At 35.9% G+C, this 21,081-nt stretch overlaps 1 protein-coding gene across 1 annotated transcript; it reads right to left on the bottom strand.

The window, feature by feature from the left end:
• Positions 1 to 1,108: 1,108 nt before the first annotated feature.
• Positions 1,109 to 19,854, bottom strand: apol1 (apolipoprotein L, 1). Its single transcript, XM_059345386.1, has 39 exons — positions 19,645 to 19,854; positions 19,464 to 19,517; positions 17,859 to 17,930; positions 17,560 to 17,625; positions 17,357 to 17,425; positions 16,795 to 16,863; positions 16,636 to 16,704; positions 16,462 to 16,509; positions 16,197 to 16,268; positions 16,048 to 16,116; positions 15,868 to 15,915; positions 14,358 to 14,429; positions 14,185 to 14,253; positions 13,489 to 13,557; positions 12,715 to 12,783; positions 12,471 to 12,542; positions 12,312 to 12,380; positions 12,163 to 12,225; positions 11,984 to 12,046; positions 11,823 to 11,882; positions 11,421 to 11,486; positions 11,275 to 11,322; positions 11,108 to 11,182; positions 10,856 to 10,903; positions 10,592 to 10,660; positions 10,398 to 10,451; positions 10,210 to 10,281; positions 8,395 to 8,460; positions 8,068 to 8,124; positions 7,922 to 7,981; positions 7,748 to 7,804; positions 6,905 to 6,961; positions 6,655 to 6,744; positions 6,492 to 6,542; positions 5,068 to 5,121; positions 4,344 to 4,421; positions 4,204 to 4,243; positions 3,640 to 3,691; positions 1,109 to 2,409 (listed from the first exon to the last, which is right to left on the bottom strand). Exons 1-39 carry the CDS (start codon positions 19,645 to 19,647, stop codon positions 1,440 to 1,442), a joined length of 3,309 nt encoding a protein of 1,102 aa, XP_059201369.1. The 5' UTR covers positions 19,648 to 19,854; the 3' UTR covers positions 1,109 to 1,439.
• Between the last annotated feature and the right edge of the window lie 1,227 nt (positions 19,855 to 21,081).

Below are 21,081 nucleotides of genomic sequence, written 5' to 3'. Positions count from 1 at the left end.
TAGTTAAAGTGACAGTGCACCCAAAGATCAAAATACATATTCTAACTCTTGCCTATGGTTCTATTTATCAGTCTAGATTGATTTAGTGTGAATGATGTGGTACTTGGCCTGTTTCACCCAGATAGATCTTGAACTGAGCATTTTCAAGAAGGAACTATTTCTATAATATTTATATTAATGTATTTTGGAGTATAGCTCCTACATGAAAGTGCTCATTTAACAGTCTTTAGATTATCTTGAGTGAAATATGTATTTTCGATTTTGGGTTGGACTGTCCCTTTAACAGAACCACAACTAAAGTTGACCTGACACTATATCAACATTATGTTAAATATGATTTAGGGGAACCACAATAAGTACATTAAAAAATATGCCAATATTATATTAAATGGTCAAAAAAAGATGGTTACTTAGGTATTATCAGATATGTTCCATGTGTTCTGGAGAAAAAGATACTTCCTACAAATGTTTCTGAACAACCAATTTACACATTATCATTAATGTATCACAACATTCCTTATGTTTTAATGTTGTGAACTGATTCAGTTAATCACTAGTTTGAAATGAGATATTAGCTAATAATAACTTATTGATGGACAGCTGGTGCAACCCCATCTTGCTTATTTCACACCATGATTTTGTCTTTTTTTTTGTGTAAAAATATAGCTTATTACAATCATTCTTCGAAATAAAGCCAACATCATCGAGCCAAAACAAGATATATATAAAAACTTCACACATCAGATCAAAAACCTCAAGCAGAGGATGAGGGGGATTGGTTTTGTTGCAGCCCTGATTCCAAAATAAACAACAAAGACAGAGAAAATTAATGCAACATTGCATCATAGTATATTTCTAAGGCTTGTAAATAATAAAGGCACTTACCCCTAACGGTATCTCTACCCCTGGTCAGTTCAACAAAGTTCTTGCGTTTCAATATGAACCAACACACTTTGATGACACTTTAAAGTCTAGATTATAAACTCTTTCTACTTATTTATTTAATTTATAGAAACTGTTCTATCCAGATACATGATTTAGTTAAATCTTTGAATCCTGTTTTCTTAAAGACAACATGGCAGTTTCACACATTGGCACAACAGCCAGAGAAGCAGATATGATACTTTATGTACCAAGAAGCCTCAGGTCCTCTCAGTAGTGTTTATGGTGTTTAGAATCAAGAAGTCAAATTCTTAAAAGAAAAGTCAAAAAGTTTCAGAAACTAGAGTATTTCTTATTCAAGAAAAGGCCTGGGTTTTTGTTTTATATTTTAAGAAATGAGCACCAGCCACCTCATAGATGCTAACAATGTTGCATTATGCTGAAGTTTTGAGCTGCTACTTATTCTGGGAGTCTGACAATTCTTGAATCTTCCCTCTGAAACTTCATAATTAAAGCTTTTAGACAGTTTAAGGCCTTCTCTGGTTTCTAAGTTTCTGTCAGACATATTCTCTGTTCTCATAGTCCTTTTTAATGGCTTTCTTAATGCGGTCGATTTCATCTTCACTTGAGCTTGAGTCGTATTTGTACTCTTTCTCTTTCTCTTTCTTGTCACCGTCTGAAGGAGCCGTATTAGTGTCTGCGTTGTTGTTGTCTGGTGCGGTTGCCTGCAGCTCCTCTCGGATCCCGTTGAGCTCCACCAAACCATCGTGCAGCTGCGTCGCCACCTCCCTGATTTTGGCAGCGAACTCCGACTTGGCCCCTTTCTTCAGTTCTTTGGAGTCTTTGGCCACAAAGTAGATGTCCATTCCTACAAAGAGTCCGGTGAGCACGCCAGTGGCCATGCTGGCGATCTGGACCGCTCTGGCTGCTGTGCTGCCCGCCACGTTGGCGATCTGCACCACACGCATGATCTCGTTAGCGTTGATGAGGATCGCCTTTCCTGCCATGGCGCCGTCCTCGTAGAAGCTACTACTGAGCACGGGGAAGTCACGGTTGTAGGCGTGCTTTTTCATCTTGATCAGATCGAACTTCTTCAGGTTCTCGATACCCTGCTTGACGAATTTCAGGCACTTGTTGAGGTCGACCATCTTTTCCTGATAATCCTGCACAATCTTCTCCACCTTCTTGCGGTCCATCGAGTTGTTGACCTGGTTGGAGATGCCGGCGCCTGCTGATGTCAGACCGCCCGCCGTGGCGACGCCCAATCCCACCGCCGTCACAATCAAGGACACTCCCATGGTGACCGGGGCCAGAGCGAGGCCGGTGATGGTGCACACGCCCCCGATGGCACTAGTGGAACCCCCGGTGATCTGAGCGATCTTTGTGTTCTTGCTGAACTTGTCCAGGCCGTCTGCCATGGTGTTGAGGTCGATGACGTGCTGCCACAGGCTCTCAGCGCGCTCTGAGAACAGTTTGTTGAAGACACGGATGCCCTTCTGCACCTTGTCTGCGGTCACAGCGAACGCCCTGAGACAAATAAGTTTAAAAAAAGAGTGATTACACAGAGCACAGTCACTGTATCTCTCACTCATACTAACATATGTAGCCGTGCACAGTCATGGTTTATTGGTCCCAGTTTTGAAATGACCAACTTCCTCCCTAAAAAACTGGAGATGATACATTTACATTTTTTTCAACAGTTTCCTTTTGAACTACTCTGCTGAAGAAATCCTCTCAGTTATAACTGCTAACAGTGGATCCTGTGAGAAGATTTTTACATGTACATATCTTAAACCTTTGTCGCTATCTTCATAGATACATACCACAGAGAAAATAATGCTGACAACCCCTTTAAAACAAAACTGAGATTATTTTATATGGCCAACAAAGTCTTTTAGGTAGCTATGACAACACCTAGTAGCCTTAAATCTCTGTGTCGGCCCTCTGCAAGGAACCTTTGTGTTATTCTGGACACTGACTTCAAGTTTAATAAACAGATAAGCTCTACAGTCAAAACTAGCTTCTTCCAGCTACGAATATTGTCTAAAGTAAAGGCTTATATCCACAGAAATGATTTTGAGCAAGTCATCCATACATTCATTACATCACGTCTAGACAACTGTAATTCTTTGTTTGTTGGTCTCGACCAGTCAGCAGTGCTACAGGTTGTCCAAAATGCAGCCGCCTGCCTGCTGACTGGAAAGAAACGGCGTGAGCACATTACTTCCATCCTTGCATCTTTGCACTGGCTACCTGTACATTTTAGGATCCAGTTAAAGGTTTTATTAATTTTCCTTAAATGTCTAAATGGTCTGGCACCGTCTTATTTATCAGAGCTTTTAAAATCCCACAGTACGATGAGAGCACTTAGATCGTCTAACCAGCTGCTCCTGGTCGTACCGCGGTCCAGACTCTGGACTTGTGGGGACAGAGCCTTCTCTCTGGCGGCCCCAAAGCTGTGGAACAGCCGACCTCTCCAGGTCAGTTGAGCACTTTAAAACATTATTAAATACCTATTTATTCTCCTTGGTGTTCAGTCCCAGCTAGGCAAGAATCCTTGGCTTTTTGACTTTTTATTCTTTTATTTCCTTTTTAACTCTAACTCTGTTTTGAAATGGACTTTTTATTACTATATACTATTTTATTGTTTTCATTGTTTTTATTTATTACTAGATTTGTGTATGATTTTTATTGTATTTTCATACAGACACAGCCAGGTGAAATATTACAGTATGTCTTATTTGAACATTCACTTACTTGGCCTCTTCTTTTTCTGTCATGTCCTCATCTTGAGGCGTGTCCTCCCAAGCTGAGAAGGTAAAAGTAAGACAGGATGATGTTAAGCTTTCTCATAATGTCACATACATTGGCAAAAGTATGTGGACACAAAACATCCAGAACATCTTATTCCGAAACAATGGGATTTAAATATGATGCAATAACAACCTCCACCTTCATAGTTTCAGGCTTTCCACTAGATTTTGGAACGTGTCTGCAGAGATTTGTTCCCTTAAGGCCACAACAGAAATAAATAAACCCAGAAAACATTTTTTAATGGAACTAGCTATGCGCACTGTAGTGTTGAAATATTCTTCTTCTGTGTTATACTGGACAAAATACTATTATATTGAAGAGAAAAACAAGGCCACAGTGAGTAAAATGTGAGAGGAGCAAAAAACCACCTGAAACTGCTTGAGGTTCAGTGGGTTAATTGCTACTTAGGGGCCTAAAAGAAGCTGCCTACATACTTTTGGTCACATGGTGTAAATGGTTTAAGATGAAAGAAAAAAATGGGCCCTGCACACATTTTATTCAACTTACACTCCACTGTGTTCCACCATTCCATAAGGTCCTCCACATCCTGAAAGACACCAGAAGATTTACATTGATTTGCAGGATTTTATCCGAAATGAAGCATACGATTTTATTAAAATGTGACATATTTTGCTCCAGAAACCAACCCGTTCATCTTCAGGTCTTGCAGGGTCAATGCGGAAGTCTTCCAGCTGGTCAAACAAGGTTCTATTTCCACCTTCATTCTGAAACAACAGAAATAATACAGCTTGAGTTCATATATTAAGACTAATAACTCTAAAGTGTATGTCAGTGAGACAGAAAAGGCTGAGAAAGAAAAAAAAGTAAGTATTCAAATCAACTTATCAAGTGTTACATATCGCCAGTTTCACTTTTATACTGTATATGCTCAGAAAATGAGAAGTAAGTGATGGTTAAAGGGATTCTGAATGCACTGCTGGTTTTGCAGAAGTTAAAAAAAATTTAAAAAGGAAGCAGAGAAACAAGTTTGGGCGCATTGCAACCTAATCTGTCATCGACACGCACAAACACTGTGAGGTTGTGGGGGTGGGTTTCATGTCGAGAGTGGAAAACACATGTTGACTATAATAGTCTCTGTTGGGAGCTGAGCGGACACCCTGGAGACAAATATATGAAAGAGGTTGTTTACAGGGACGGGTCAGGTGACTGAAACAGGGCTTTTGTAATCCTGAACCACAATGACTAAGACTGCAGGACGACAGTCTGGTGGACAAATATGCTATAATAGAGTGGGTGGGAAAAGGTTAATAGTTACTTTCAATGTAAAGCTCCATGGGAGAGAGAGGAAAGAAAGAAAGAGAAGAAAGATCAAATATACATATTTGTCTCATTCTGTGTTATTTTCTCTACCTCTGCTGCGTTGCCTTGAGCTCCATCCTGCTCTCTCTTTTGTTTAACTTTTCCCTGAAACACACCAAAACACACAGTTAAATCATTTGCAATATCAATATGAAATTTTGCTTTTGGGAAGATTATGATTCCCAAACAGTCCAGACAGATACAACACAATGTTTCTGAGGCAGAGAGCTTTTCTGCAGGTAGAACTGATCTTAATGATGACAAAAAAATAAATTATTATTATTATTATTATTATTATTATTATTATTAATAATAATAATAATAATAATAATAATAATAATACATAATTTATATAGCACCTACCGCAACATTAAATGCAGTTAAAAGTGTTTACAATAGAAAAAAATAAATAACAAGGATACAAGGAGCAAAAAACATTAAATATAAAATAATACAAAGAAAAATGTAATAATATTCTAAATTAAATATTAAAACCATAAAACCAATATAAAGATAAAAGTGGAAATAATTAAAAGCTTCATTTTAAAAATAGGTTTTATTTTGTTTCTTAAATCTCTTGATGGAACACAAAAATAAAAAATAAAAAAACTCTGGTCAAAATATTATTGGAATAAATAACTTATTTTTCTGCTTTTTTTAATTATCCGCTAAGTAACTAGCTTAGTAATTTGCTTGTAGTGTTGAAGGTAGCATGTGCTTGGAATTTCAGCTATGCTAACTCAATAACCTTGCCAAAATAACACGCCTATTTTTAGTTAGCAGCAAGAAAGATATATCGGTGACAAACAAAACAAAAAAACTGTCTTTGATTTTTTGGGACCATTTGTGTTCAACTGGTACGTTTATGAATGTACAAAGCCAATTGTCAGCAATTTGCAGACTTTTGCTCTTTATTTAGTTATAATTAATACATTTAGTAATTCATAAAGTTAATACCCAAATGTTCTAATTTATCTTGAAGTGTTCTTCTAGTTCATTTGCTAAAACCCTGAAAAAAAGTCAGTTTTTTCATATTCACCTGCTACAAAAAAACAACTAGGTATGAACCCCCAAATTTCATCATTTAATTAAGTATTAATTAACTTAATTAGCAAGAATAATAAGCACTAAATGTTTGAAATATGTATATGAGGTGTGCAGTGCTTCATGTGAGTAACATGTAGTATGACGTAAGCCAGATCAGTTTACACAAATTCTAGTTTCTCCAGTTTAGAGACATGCAGAAACACACCATCTCCATAGTGATACAGATACACAAACAACAACTTAAACAACAATTAAAAACAGCTCATCATTTGTTCAGGATGTAAGGATGCAGATGGTGTGACTCAATGATATAAACTGCTTAATGTGCCCAAAGTGCCATTATACCAGCATCTGCATTGTTCAAAAAAGAGAAATAATTGTCCACACGGGAGGAACAAGTTTGTGTGTGTTACATGTTTGAGTGTTACCTTGACCCGAGGCATGAAGGGATTGTGTTTCTTAGGTTTCTTGACTTTGGCCTAAAAAGAAAATCAGAATTACAGAGTTACTCCAAAGAAAATTGAGGTCAAAATATACCTTTAGCAGTAATTCATTCAACAAGCATTTAGTTAAAGATATTAGTTAAAATACCTCTGTTTTGTCAGTGCCATCCTTGTCTTTATTTTCCTCTTTGGATGAAGAATTGTCTTCTTCTTCCAGCCCTTCATCATCAGACTGAGCCTGAAGTAGACAAACAGTGAGAACATAGTAAGTAAGAAATAAAATAAATAAGCACCTTTGTCAAACGGAGGAGGTAAAGAATAAAATAAAGGAAATACAAACAACTGAAGTAGTTGAAAGAACATAAATGTCTACACGAAGAGCAAAATCAAGAAAATACCTTGGCTCCAGCAGCTGACATAAAGGGATTATGGCGCTCTTGTTTTTTCGCCTTGGTCTGTAAAAAATTGGCACAGTGACAGTGTTAGGTGACATGAGAAGCAATAACTGGAAGATCAACATTTCATTACAGCTGTTGCGTTGTATTTGAATGTAAGCTGCATCTGGGCTGAATGTATTCCACAGTTCATAAAGAAGGATCCACACCTCTGTTAATAAGTATTGTGTATAAAACAATGCAAAACTTTTACAAAAAATTGAAAAATAATGCCATGAAAAACATAAAGCCTTGGGTTTGAAACAAACATCATATAGCTTCAATTAAGATCTGGAACAATATGGTATTAAATATATAAAACATAATCAGATAAAGACAATTTTAACACTCTGAAAGCTTCTTAAGGTAAAATAAAAGTTGAAAACTGTATGTTAAGAGGTTGAATCGCATTATGACTGATAATAAACATGAGCTTCCATAACAACACACTGACAATAGCCTGAGGGGCTATTGTCAGTGTGTTGTTATGGAAGGTTTTGTTTGCCACATGTGATTTGCATGGCCTGATACAAGTGATAAGAAGGAAGCAGGAACTAGAACAATGAGATCCAGTCAGATAAATCACCAGTAAATACTGTTTGTGTTTGTTTTCACCTGCATGTAGCAGCAGAAGTGGGTTCATGCCTCACAAAGGTCATTAAAAAGACATAGTACATACTACATAAGTCAATCAGTCAGTCTCTATAGCAGTCACTGTGTGTATCAATCACATTTCTGAGCTTAATACCAATACTAATATCAATTATTATGACAGTTTGACAGACAATAGTAGAGGGATAAACTCACTGTTTTGCTCTCTGTTGGCTTCACTTCATCGTTGAGGCCTTCATCATCTGATCGGCTCTGCAGAAAATTACACTCAATTTACAGGATGTTTTAGCAAAGAGTTATATATAAGATAAGATAAGATATAAGATATCTTCAAATATATTCATGTTGAAGCAGATAAATAAACTGTACCTGATTATCCTCAGTATCTCCTGTTTTTGCTTTGTCGTACGTGGAGGTCCTCTTCATCTCCTGTAGAGAGAACACAGCCTTAACAACACAATAAAACAGACAGACAGTTAGATGACAGTGACTTCTTCTCTGAGTTGTGTTCGAACCTCCTTAGATGGTCTGGGTGGGACCGTTGGAGTTTCACTTCTGTTCTTCCTCTCACGCTGGATCATGTTGCACACACACATAAACAGAGTTACACAGTGTGGTGGAGAAGGAGGACAGGAGGTGTGAATATAAGCAGATTCAGGACTTAAGAAAGAGGTATGGGGATGGGGAGGATGTGGTGGAGTTCCAGTGGAGGATGTGGTGGAGTTCCAGAGGAGGAGGAGGAGGAGGAGGAGGAGGAGGAGCGTGAGGAGGGAGGGTATTTTTGATTGATCAGCCGTGTGGGGTCCCTGATGACTCATGGGTAATGTGACATATAGACTCACCGGTTTCGGTTTCTCTTCCACTTGTTTCGCGTTCTCCTTGAGCGTCTCTGTGTCTTCAGTGTCCTTCTGAGCATAGGACAGTAAATATGAGCTATTAAACTGAATCAACTCAAATCAGATCACTTGTGCAACGATTAAAGGTCCACACCAGTGGTTTTTTTGCATGTTTGACTCTAACAACAAATCATGTACTGTATACGTCAAATATTTGGTGACCAAAAGCAAATGCATGTTCTCAAGTTTCAGATTTCCAGATGTGTTTTTCCTACTTTTCCCAGCAGCCATTAGTTGCCATTTATTTCTGTCAGCCATGAAAATTAAGTGACTATGTAACTTGTTTTGAGTTGTCAATTTTCCGTACTTCATCACAGTGAACATCAAGTCTGAAGTCTTTTTTTTGCCAAAACTACTTATCTGTATATAGAACAGAACTAAATGCAAACAGAATAGGGAGGAAGGAAAAATACATTGTAAGATTTAAAATTGAAATAGGGTAAAACATGCAAAATCACTGGTATGGTAGTTTAAGTGTGCACTACTCATTACCACCACCTGTATCACAGTCACAACTGCAGTGACTTTCCGATCCGATCATGATAATCTCCCTCCCCACCTTCACCATGACCAGACACTATCAACAGCATAGTTACTTTATGTCCAGAGCGGAATGGATTCAGTTTGGACATGGCTCCAGCCATGGCGCTCTGAGGGAGGGACACATCATCCAGAGATTTAAGGAAATGCCTCAATGTGTTAATTTGTATAGTATTTGTCGTCCAATGAGTAACAAGAAAAGAATGAATGCTAAACTAGGTTTGAGGTAATCTAGGCTACCTTCATTAATAGTAATTTCAAGCACCAAAGCGCACTGCTGCACAAACTGGACGTTTCTTAAATCTGTAAATTAATTTGCAAATTAACTGAACCATTCATGAACTTAGAAATTACATTTAGAAATAGAATGCTTCATTACTTCTAAAAACAGCGTTCTCTCTTTAGTGTCAGATTAAATTTCCAAACCATCCAAAGAAACACAATATAGGTTTTCCACAAAAGAGAACAGAAACATTGATGATCCAAATGTAAATTGTCCAACTCAGTATGTATTTTATCATTTAAGATTAGACTGACGAGCCATTTTAAGGACAGTGACCATGCATTCCGTTGTAAACAACACCATAAATGTGTCATCGCACTGTATGACACCTGTCAAATTTCCATATTTTCTGGTTTCCCTTGTGATGTAGTTGAGTTTCATGAGACACAGTTTTGCCTGGCCTGGGGCGCCCTGTTAGCCGAGAGGTTTTTGTGCTGGTTTTATGTCCAGGCATGAACTTTTTTCCTGCACGGCATTCCTCCTCTCTTACACCATTGTTCTGTCACTACTGTGAACCAGGTAAATCAAAGCATAAAAATACCCCAAATATTTATAAAACCAGTTTTGTCTGTTTTGTGCAAAACAAGTTGAAGATAGCTTATTACAGGTGTTTGTTCCCTGTGCAGTTTACTAAAGGTTTGACATTCTCAACAAGACCAGGCAAGTCAGGTTAAGGTGGACTGCAGACAGCCAGAGGTAAAACCTTTGACTCATGACTACAAAACAAAAAAAAAACAAAAGTCGTGATGAAGCCAGACACTAAACCCCTGACGGCATCAGACTATTCCCCTAGATTAATAACAGCTAAAGAATTTGTTGATGCTTTCCTAGCCCTCAATTTGGCAAATGTCTGCTGAATAAAAATAACCAGTTAAATGTCACAAAGTTCTACAAAACTGAGACAACAACAGGAAAAAGTAAATGTCAAAGCTGTAAACCTGTATGTTGCTTGAGGACTTCTCACTCGCAGGTGGATCCTCCTCGTCATCTGAGCTGCTCTGCTTGTCATGCTGCAGGGAGAAGACAGAAACCACACAGTTTAATATTTAAAAAACAGTCCTCTTTCAATGCAAACATTCATCAAAAAAGACTTCTATCAAAACATTGCAAACTAAACCTTTCTTACTTTCTGTGCGGATCGAAATGGGTTGAGCTTTTCCATCGCGTCAGAAAGTTTACTCTGAATATCAAACATAATACAAAGAGAAAAAAACAAAAACAAAGTAACCATATGCGAAATGAATTTAAGATTGTAACTATTACAGAAAAGCTTTAACAAAAAAAGAAGCAAAATTAACATTTAAGAAAAACCTTACAAACCTGTTTGTGACTGTGCTGGCTGTCTCCTTTGTCCAATGTCTCCTCTGAGTCAGAGTCAGAGTCCTTTTTCTGCAGATGGAGACAATATTTATCATAAAATACAATCATACATCAAACATGGATTACTTAATATTTAAAAATATATATATATATATATTTTAAAGTTTTAATGCAATAGATCAGTTAGGTTCAGGGGAATGTTAAGGGGAAAGATGAACTGATGACATGCAGCTAATGTCAAGAGTAAAGTACACCACCTCTTACCTGTTTATCAGTGTAGAACGTGCTCTTCATCATCGCACTAAAACCATTCTGAAATAAGACAAAGACACTGTAAAAACACTATAGAACACACTAAAAAAAGAGTATAGTCATAACCTTCACCTTAACAACACAGCAGATATTATAGACTAAAAATGGAGCCTATCGCTAATATAAGAAAGCTGATTTTCATGTCATGATGTCTCAGTAGAGTCCAGACTTTTTTTTTTAAGTGACTCTGATAAAATAATCCACCTGCTTGGCTTTGGGCTTCTCTGTGGTAGAGGTATTCTCTTTTGAGTCTCCTGAAGGTTCAATCTTCTCCTTATCCTGTTGCAACACAACACACATTGCCAAAATGTCATAATGTACTGGCTGCTAGAGTCATTTATCAGATGCAGCATTAGGTGTGATACAATTACCTGAGATGAGGTGAAAGGATTCTTTAGGATCTTCGCTCCCACTCCGCCCTGACAGACAATCAAAAGCAGTTCAAGTTACTAACTGATATTATCTATTTTATATTCTGTTAGTGTTTATAGAATGCAGGTGCAAGTTGATATCTCACTTTTGAAGACTTCTCTGCAAGACTGTCACTGCTGGCAGAAAGTTCAACATCCATAGACAAATCCTCCTAAAAAAAAAAAAAGGATACAGCACACAGTTAGGATGATGCAAATCAGATGAAAAAATGTGTTTGATTTCAAAGTGACACAAAAAGGCTTAGCTACTGAATAAAAAAAGAAAACAATTTAGTAAATCTAATAACAAATGAAATGGTTGTTGTACATTTGAAAATCTGACTATAATGTGTGTTTTTATAGTTTCTGGCTATCATAAATGGTCTAATTTTAGCAATCTTTTTACAAAAACATGGATTGAAAAAAACCCCAGATGGATTGGTAAATTAATAAAAATCTGTTCACTCCGAAATTTCCATCAAAACGCCCTTCATCGACAAACTTCTTACCTGAGATTGAGATTTGGCCATTTTCTTTCTGAACACACCACTAAATATTCCTCCTTTCTCCTGAAAAAAATTATATAAAGCCAACATTTAATGTTACAACATTTACTGTGATGTTTTTTTAATATTACAGTCTTACAGTGGCTGACTGTAACAAACCTCACCTTAGTGTTCTCAGACAGATTGTCGTTGCTGCCTGAGAGCTCGCTGGGTTCAGACAAATCATCCTGAAGACGAGACACAGATGTCAACCAACTGATTTAATCCTGTCCCGCTAATTTATAGTAACATGATTTAATGTTGAGAAGAATAAGCTGAAGCAATACTCCATAAATGACATTACCTGAGATTGTGTCCTTGGCTTTGGTGATTTTTTAAACATCCCACTGAACATCCCTCCTGTCTCCTGGAGAAAAAAAATACATGTTTTTAGGCAAAACTTTTCCCAGAATGGAGGAACTGAGTAAAGTGGCTTGCTTTCAAAAACCTTACCTTAGTGTTGCTATTCACAGAAAGATTGTCTTTGCTGCCCGAGAGCTCGCTGGATGCAGACAAATCCTCCTGAAGGCAAAAAACAAACATCCATGATTATTATAATCTCCTCAGGGTGTAACAGGTCAAAGTGAGACCAGAGGGATGCACAGCTCTCACCTGAGATTGTGTCCTCGCTCCAAAAGGCTTTGGGGATTTTTTAAACATCCCACTGAACACCCCTCCTGTCTCCTGGAGAAACAGTCACAAATTTTTGCCCATAATTAATAATGTGAGCAAAGTTTCATTTGGAAAGGTACAGACTTTACAAAGTATTTTGCCATGTCTTTCAAATGCTGATGAATGCAGCAAAACAAAAAAACACATGTCCAAAATTATTTTTGAAAGTTTTCAAAAACCTCACCTTAGTGTTGCTATTCACAGAAAGACTGTCTTTGCTGCCTGAGAGCTCGCTGGATGCAGACAAATCCTCCTGAAGGAAAGAAACAAAAATAACCATAGTGATTATATATTATATAGTGATTATTATCATCATCATCTCCTAATAATGTAACGCAGGTAAAAGTGTGACCAGTGAGACACATAACTCTCTTTCGATACTGAAATATCGATACTTCAGATACCAGATCTGTATGCTCTAAAATCGATTCTCAAATGAAAATATCTTTTTTATAATTTTATGAACTTAATAAAATATATAGCCTACTGGAAAATGTGGATAAAAAAAAATAACATTTTAACTATATAATATATTATTATTTATAATGAGTCTAATTTGCTTTAACTGTTAAATAAATATTTTAAAATGTTGGTATTTACCAACTTGTGCAAACATTGTGGCATCTATTCAATTAAATATTTTACTGGCACTTTTTGAGTGACCCAGGATTATAAAAAAGAAAGTGTTTGTATCCCCTTATTCCCCTTATATATATTGTGAACGAGGCTGCTACCTCATTATACTTCTGAGTTTAAAATAAATAGCTAAATAAGTGACTCTGATGTCTTGTATTCTTAAACTATTTGAAATACACTCCTTTTTTTAGATTAACCAGGCAAATTAGGTGTATTTGCACAAAGTATTGGTATCGGATCGGTATCGCCGATACCAGCCTGAATTTTACTCAGTATCGGATCGGAAAGGAAATTGGTGGTATCGAACATCACTAACTCTCACCTGAGACTGTGCTCTTGCATAAGGCTTTGGGGATTTTTTAAACATTCCACTGAACATCCCTCCGGTCTCCTGAAGGAAAAAAGGATAATACAGGAATTTAATTAAGTCTTCTGGTTTCTGAAGTCAGATGAGTTGGCACAGACTTTAAACAACAGCCTGTTCATTCATCTGAATGCTGATGCATGCAGGTTTACCTCGCCCTTCCCAACACACACAAAAACAAATCAGGAACACACATTTACCAACTCTCCTGCCACTGAGCTGAGCTCTATACAAACAGCATTACGATACAGTTACAGTATCCCACAGTTCAATGACACTGCCACACACTCAGCCCTGAAAATCTGATGCTGCATTTCTGATGCAGGATATAAATAAACATCGAAATATAGAAGAATAATGACTTTTCCGTTTCAAAGAAGAATGCATCAATGTTTCTAGTGGTTGATGGGAAGATTTACAGGACAAAGTTGAACAGAAGTGAGTGCAGTTGGAAAGTGCACCCAAAACAGGAAAACAAACTTCATACAAACTACAGATGCAGAGTGGTGGGTTTAATATATACAGGACAGATGTGGAATATGACTGTAGCATTAGTAACAGCAGGGTGGAATAAATCAAAGTAAGAATTGGGTAGATAGCTTGAGCAACAACATCAAGTGATAAAAATAGCTGTTGTAGTTTGACAAACCTCACCTTAGTGTTGCTATTCACAGAAAGATTGTCGTTGCTGCCTGAGATCTCGCTGGATGCAGACAAATCCTCCTGAAGGAGAGAAACAAACATCCCATTTCAGATTATTTTTTATCTCCATCTCTTAATGATGTCATACAGATAAAGGTGAGAGAAGTGAAATGCACAGCTCTCACCTGAGATTGTGTCCTCGCTCCAAAAGGCTTGGCAGGTTTTTTAAACATGCCACTGAACATCCCACCTGTCTCCTGGAGAAAAATACATACATGTTGAAATCAAAATGATATACATGTTGAAATCAAATTAAAAACATGAACAATTGTTTTGTGTTTTGAACTGATGCAGCTGTCAGATGGACAGGCAGGGATTTAAGTGCTTTACACGTTGGCCAGCAACTCTTCCAAACTGCTGATGCATGCAGGTTCAGGCTTGTGCTTCCAAACACCCACAACAACAAAAACACACTCTTGTCAAACTCACCAGCCAATGAGGTCTATACACCTACTGTAGGTTCAATGACATCAACAACATATTTCACCAGCTAACACTGAGGAAGATCTCAATGTTCTTTTAGTGTAGAATTTAATGTGATGCATTTCCCACTTCATTTGTGTGTAATACAGCAACATTTTGGAAAAAAATTTGAGAAATACACTACCGGTCAAAAGTTTTAGAACATCCCAATTTTTCCAGTTTTTTATTGAAAATCAAGCAGTTCAAGTCAAATCAACAGCTTGAAAGGGTACAAAGGTAAGTGGTGAACTGCCAGAGGTAAATAAAAAAAGGTGAAATATAACGTACATTTCAGAATTATACAAGTAGGCCTTTTTTCAGGGAACAGGAAGTGGGTTAACAACTTAACTCTATGGAGTCTTGGGCTATTTTGTCCATTTTTTAATTCTTTTCATGTCTCTGTAAGTCATTTTGTATCTTTTTTTGGTCATTTTGTGTCTTTTTTGGTCATTTTGTGTCTTTTTTAGTCATTTTGTGTCTTTTGGTGTCTTTTTTGTCATTTTGTGTCTTTTTTTGGTCAATTTGTGTCTTTTTTTAGTCCTTTAGTCCAACATAAAATGTGATTTTGAATCTTTTTTTAACTTTCAAAACACTATCATGCTCAATAAAGAATTGTAAACGTTGCAAATGTGCATTAATTTCAGAGTACACTGAGACATTAAACTGCATCATTTTCAATTAAATTCTGTAAAAGTTGGTGTGTTCTAAAACTTTTGACCAGTAGTGTATGTCTGTGATTTTGGTTACAGAAAACAGTTTACTTCAACTGTTATCCTCTAATTAAAAAAATATATGAGCATTTTTATTATATGTTTGGCAAATTTCACATAAATAATATATATAAATATACATAAATTGCATTCAACACACTGGGACAGGAAACAAGAAATAACAAAATATGTATGCATATCAGTAAATTAATAAATAAATGTGTTAATTAATACATAATAATTAGCATTCCCATGGAGAATTCTTTTCATCATCAAATGTACTGCCGTTGTCACATAAAAATATGAACAGAAATTAATTAAAATGTATTGATTTAATCTCGCTTGTATCTATTGACTTAATTGTGTCTAATTCTTGTACGTAATTATATTTTTTGTTGAAGCTGTATTTTGTATTTTATTTATATTTGTTTCCAGTTGTTTGTGTTTTGTTTGAGAGACTCACCTTAGTGTTGGTGTCATTAGTGTCTGTGAGCTCGATGTCCAAAAGATCCTGAAACACACGAGATGACCAGTCAGCCTCTAACAACAGGACATTTTACATCATAGGCATGTAGATGATGATAATATTTGACAGATGATACATGACTGTGTGCAGGACATCTAATAGAAGATTGTGTTTCACCTGTGAAGGCCTCCGGACATGTCCTGGTTTAGATCGTTTCAGTATTCCACCAAACACGCCTGATTTTTCCTAAAGAGAGAAATGCAGCAAAAGGTTTAATTTAAAAAATGAGGATACTAAAAATGCAAATATGAAGAAAGTAAACTCACCTTTGAGGACTTGTTGTCTGTTAAGCTGTCACTGCTGCCAGACAGTTCAGGATTTTGTACTGAGAGGGAGGCCTATTAGAACAAAAATATCTATTGAATTAATTGTGTCTCATTCTGTTATGTAATTGTCTTATCTTTTGTTTAGGGTTTTGATCTCTGACTGATGTACTTTGGTTTTGTTAATTAAGGTCTTTTTATTTGTTTCCAGATTTCTGTGTTTTGGAAAGTTTAAAAAAAAAAAAAAAAATTGGTTGATGAGTCTCACCTTAGTTGTGGTGTCATTAGTGTCTGTGAGCTCGATGTCCAAAAGATCCTGAAACACACGAGATTACCAGTCAGCCTCTAACAATGGGAAACTTTACAATGGGAAACTTTACATAATTTTATTTTACAGATGATATATAACTGTATATAGGACTACATATAGAAGATGATTCACCTGTGAAGGCCTGCGGACATGTCCTGGTTTAGTTCGTTTCAGTATTCCACCAAACATACCTGATTTTTCCTAAAGAGAAAAATGCAGCAAAAGGTTTAATTTCAGAGTGAGTGAGGAAAGTAAAAATATGACATAAAAGTATGAAAAAAGTAAACTCACCTTTGAGGACTTGTCTGTTAAACTGTCACTACTGCCAGACAGTTCAGGATTTTGTACCGAGAGGGAGGCCTATCAAAAATGAAGAAATTAAAAATCAAAAATACGTTGTTTCTTTTACTCATTTTTGTTGACAGATGCACCACACTCAGATACTCCGGCTAGAATATTTAGAGTAATTACAGAAAACTTTTAGAGAATTACAAAACTAACTTAAAAAAGACAGTAATACAATGCAAGGTAGGTTAATAAAGTGATCAGTATAATAAGTAAAAATCTTAAACTAGTATTAGTTTAGTCAATACATATTAAAAATGCCTAAAAGGTGATAATGCACAAAGATATTCAATATACTAGATGTAAAAACTGAAAAAAGTAGCAAAACCTCAAATTTGACATTTTAACTTGGTAAATGATAATGATAAATCCTAAGCGAAATTGCTGTTGACAAATCTTTTGTTGATTAACAACCTGCTTAATCAACTAATCATCTCAGTTTCTAGGTAAACAGTTACAGTTACAACAACATGTAAAGCACAGAAAGTTGAAGAAGGCCGTTACAAACCTGTGGCTGTCCCTCTTTGGCAGTTTTCGTCGTCTTCTTAAACATTCCTTTAAATACGCTTCCTTTCTCCTGAAATGATAATAAATAAGTCAGTCTGCATGCTAAAAACAAACACCGTCACTTATTTCTAAAGTTTATTTCCTCATTTTACATAAGTGAGGATGTAACACAAATAATTCAGAGAAATGTTTCCTGAGCTTCACCTTGTTGCTGCTGTCGGTAAGACTATCATTGCTCTTCGAAAGTTCACTGCTGACTGATAAACTGTCCTGTAAAGTAAACAAAGACACTGTGTTAGTAGATGCAATACATTTTACAAAATAGCAATTATTGTAATGTCACTGCTGTACACGTCAACAATTAAAGTACAGTTGTAGTATGAAATATTTAGTTATAAATATTGAATATGTCAGTGAGCAGTATTCAACAATGAGTTTCTCATAACAAGCGAGATGACACAAATCTGACATTAACTTTCACATGTTATTTCACATGACATCACCTGTGCTTGTGGAAGTGGTTCTGCAGACTTGGAGGGTTTTTTGAACATCCCACCAAATAATGCTGCTTTTTGCTGAATTAGGAGTAAAAAAAAGAGAGAAAATTATGCTTGAAAAAAAGGAATTATTGCATCTTAACCATATCAAATGCTGGAAAAAAAGTACCACTAATAATTTCTGTGGTTTTAGTCAGCATGAGTGGGTAACAGAAGGTAAACATTCACTGCCATGATCTGTGAGTCAGCAGCAGAAATCTGTCTCTCTGAAACTGGAAAAGATGCTGCAAATGATAAAAAGATGCAATTCTATGTTCACATCTCACAGTCCAGCTTCAAGTCCGGATTACAAGTCTGGACATGAAGCTGGTTTCATGTGTGGACTTGCAACCTTGATGACAGTAAATAAAGAGTGATTGTTCTGCTTCTGACTCTGGGAAAACTTATCATATTGCTGACTTTCCTGATAAATAATCACATCAAAAAATGAGACACTGAAGGATTAAATCACTGGATAGAAAACAGACAAACCATTGTGAACTGTTGGCTCTCTGCTTTTTGATTTTAGTTTTTTTCATGTATTTATCATATTAAATGATATGTTATTGTGCTGTGAACAACAAAACAATGTTTTGCTACAGCATTCTACAATACAAAGTAAATGAAAAGATAACAAAGTTTAATGCTTTAAATTGTGTCACCTGTTTGTAAATAAATATTAAGCATATATATATATATATATATATATATATATATATATATATATATATATATATAAATTCATTATTGGATTATTATTAATAATGCATTTATGTAAGAAGCATTTAAGTGTTTTCAAGGTAGGGCTGATTACTTCTTAATATACTGTTTGGTGGTTTAATTTTTTAAGAATGCATAATTGTTCAAAATAATTAATATGTTTTCAAGTTTGACTGCAAAAGTAAATATGCTAGGTTAGTCAGCTAAATGTAGTGGAGTACTCGAATAAAGTAAAAGTAACTTTTGCTACATGAGTATAGTACTTGAGAAATTGTAATTAACTTAGATAAGTTTATAAATATTATTATTAATAATGCATTCATGTAATCTTTATGTCATCATTTTTATTTTTTATTTATGTCATCATTTTTATGTTGTACATATATATACACAACATAAAAAATATGCTTACATAAATAACACACACACACATATATATATATATATATATATTACAATGTGTAGTTGTTTGAAATTGATAATATGTTTTCCATGTTAAATCTCGACTGGAAAAGTAATTAACACAGTAAGTAAAGATTTAGTAAGTAAAGCTGCCTGCCTAACGAAGTAGAAAGTACAATATTTACCTCTACTGTGTAGTTGAGTACAGCACAAGTACCTAAAAACGTTAAGTAACGTTTAGGTACTTGAGTTAATGTTGGTACATTCCACCGCTCATGTTGACAGTTTCAGTCAGTAACTCAGATTTAGGTCAGATCAGTTAACTCTGCTAAGTTAGCTAAACATGGCTGTTAACTGACTTTAGCGAACTACAAATACAAGTCTGAGGGACCTCTAAACACAAACGTTAGCTAGCTAAAGTTAAATTAAACACACTGAGAGTCTACTCACAGCAACGCCTCCCCCCTCACACTCCAGATCCAGATCCAGGTTATCGTATCGATCCTGTCAAACAGTAACACACATTTGATCCAACGGTTAATTAACCGACATTTTTAAAAACTTACTGACGATACAGCGACAAAAATGAACTTTATCTGTTTTTAAAGGACGAATTTAAGCGTTAACCCACCATTGAAGCTCCCCACGCCTGCCCTTGTTTAGTGTTAGGTTATTCCGATGGTTAATCGATGCTGGTATTGATCGAGAGTTTCTGTCCGTCCCCGTGTTACACTGTCGGCTGTTTCCACTCGCTGAAGCTGAGCAGTGAAAGATCCTCCCTCCGCGGTGAAAATAATGACAGAGAAAAAAAGGAAAAACAAACAGGCTTGAGATCAGACACTTCCCACCTATGACTTGTTTGGGGTTTTTAATAAAGCAGACTGAAACCGGAGGATCCGGTTTTTTTCTTTTTTTACCTGTGTTGTCTTCAAGGAGAGGGCGTGTCCGTTGGTCTCACCTGGGAGTTTGATATTTGCCTGATGCTGCTTTCAAGTGTTGCTCGGAAACTCCTGCTGTCAAATGCCCCATCGCTATTACCATCTTAATTCAAACATGAACATGATTGCTTCATGTTGAATTAAGCTCCACATATTCTCAGTATTGTCAAGTTTCCATCATACATATATATGTATGCGTATACACACACACACACACACACACACACACACACACACACACACACACACACACACACACACACACACATATATGTATGTATATCTACATATATATGATGCATTCAAGTACATAACTTTAATCATTATTGATTAGCAGATCTCTATTTTGTGTTAAGTCTGCATCTGCAAGGTAGCAAATGTTACAGATAAATGTAGTCAAGTAATATCTAGAATATTTGCTTCTAAAATGTTCTCAAAATTGTTAGCAAGAACAGAATAGCATTTGAGTAAATATACTCACATTTCACCACTGGAAAAAAAGAGACAAAATAAAGTATACTCAAAGCGGACAGGATATATGCTATATGATTGATTTTTTTTTGGTAAATAAAATAAATACATTTAAAAAATGCAGTGCAGGTGGAGGTAAAATAGAAAAAAATGTTGAAAAAAAGGAAATATGTTAAACAGGAAGACACTACACGCTCTCCAAAGTATACGGAGAAAAACATTTATCATAGTGCCTGGATTACCTTCATATTTTCCAAAATTTTACAAGTTCCAATATATCTTTGAACTATGGTTAAGTACACAGAGAACCCAGTCATCTATTTTTGCTGCAAAAACAAGAATTAGGAAAAGTTAGTTTCCAATGTTGCAGTCAGATTTTCAACCCAAACACATGTACTGTATAATATCTTGTTAATAAGCTATCAAATGTTAAAGTATGCTGATGTTTTTTTTTTAATATATTACCTAATTAAATAGTTGTATGTAATGATTATGTACTGAGTAGAGTTAAGGCCACAATTAATGTTTTGGCATAGGTGTCAAAGTCAAATTACAGGTCATAAAATGCTGTTTTAATGGGATTTGATTTATTTAAGACTTGGACTGTAAAGACTGTAAACATAGCCTAAGGCTAAATGAAACCCTCCAAACTATAGTTG

This window comes from Centropristis striata, chromosome 11, assembly GCF_030273125.1.
Source record: "Centropristis striata isolate RG_2023a ecotype Rhode Island chromosome 11, C.striata_1.0, whole genome shotgun sequence".
NCBI lineage: Eukaryota > Metazoa > Chordata > Actinopteri > Perciformes > Serranidae > Centropristis > Centropristis striata.
Note: the sequence above shows the minus strand (reverse complement) of the source record. Positions and strands in the feature narration are given on the sequence as shown.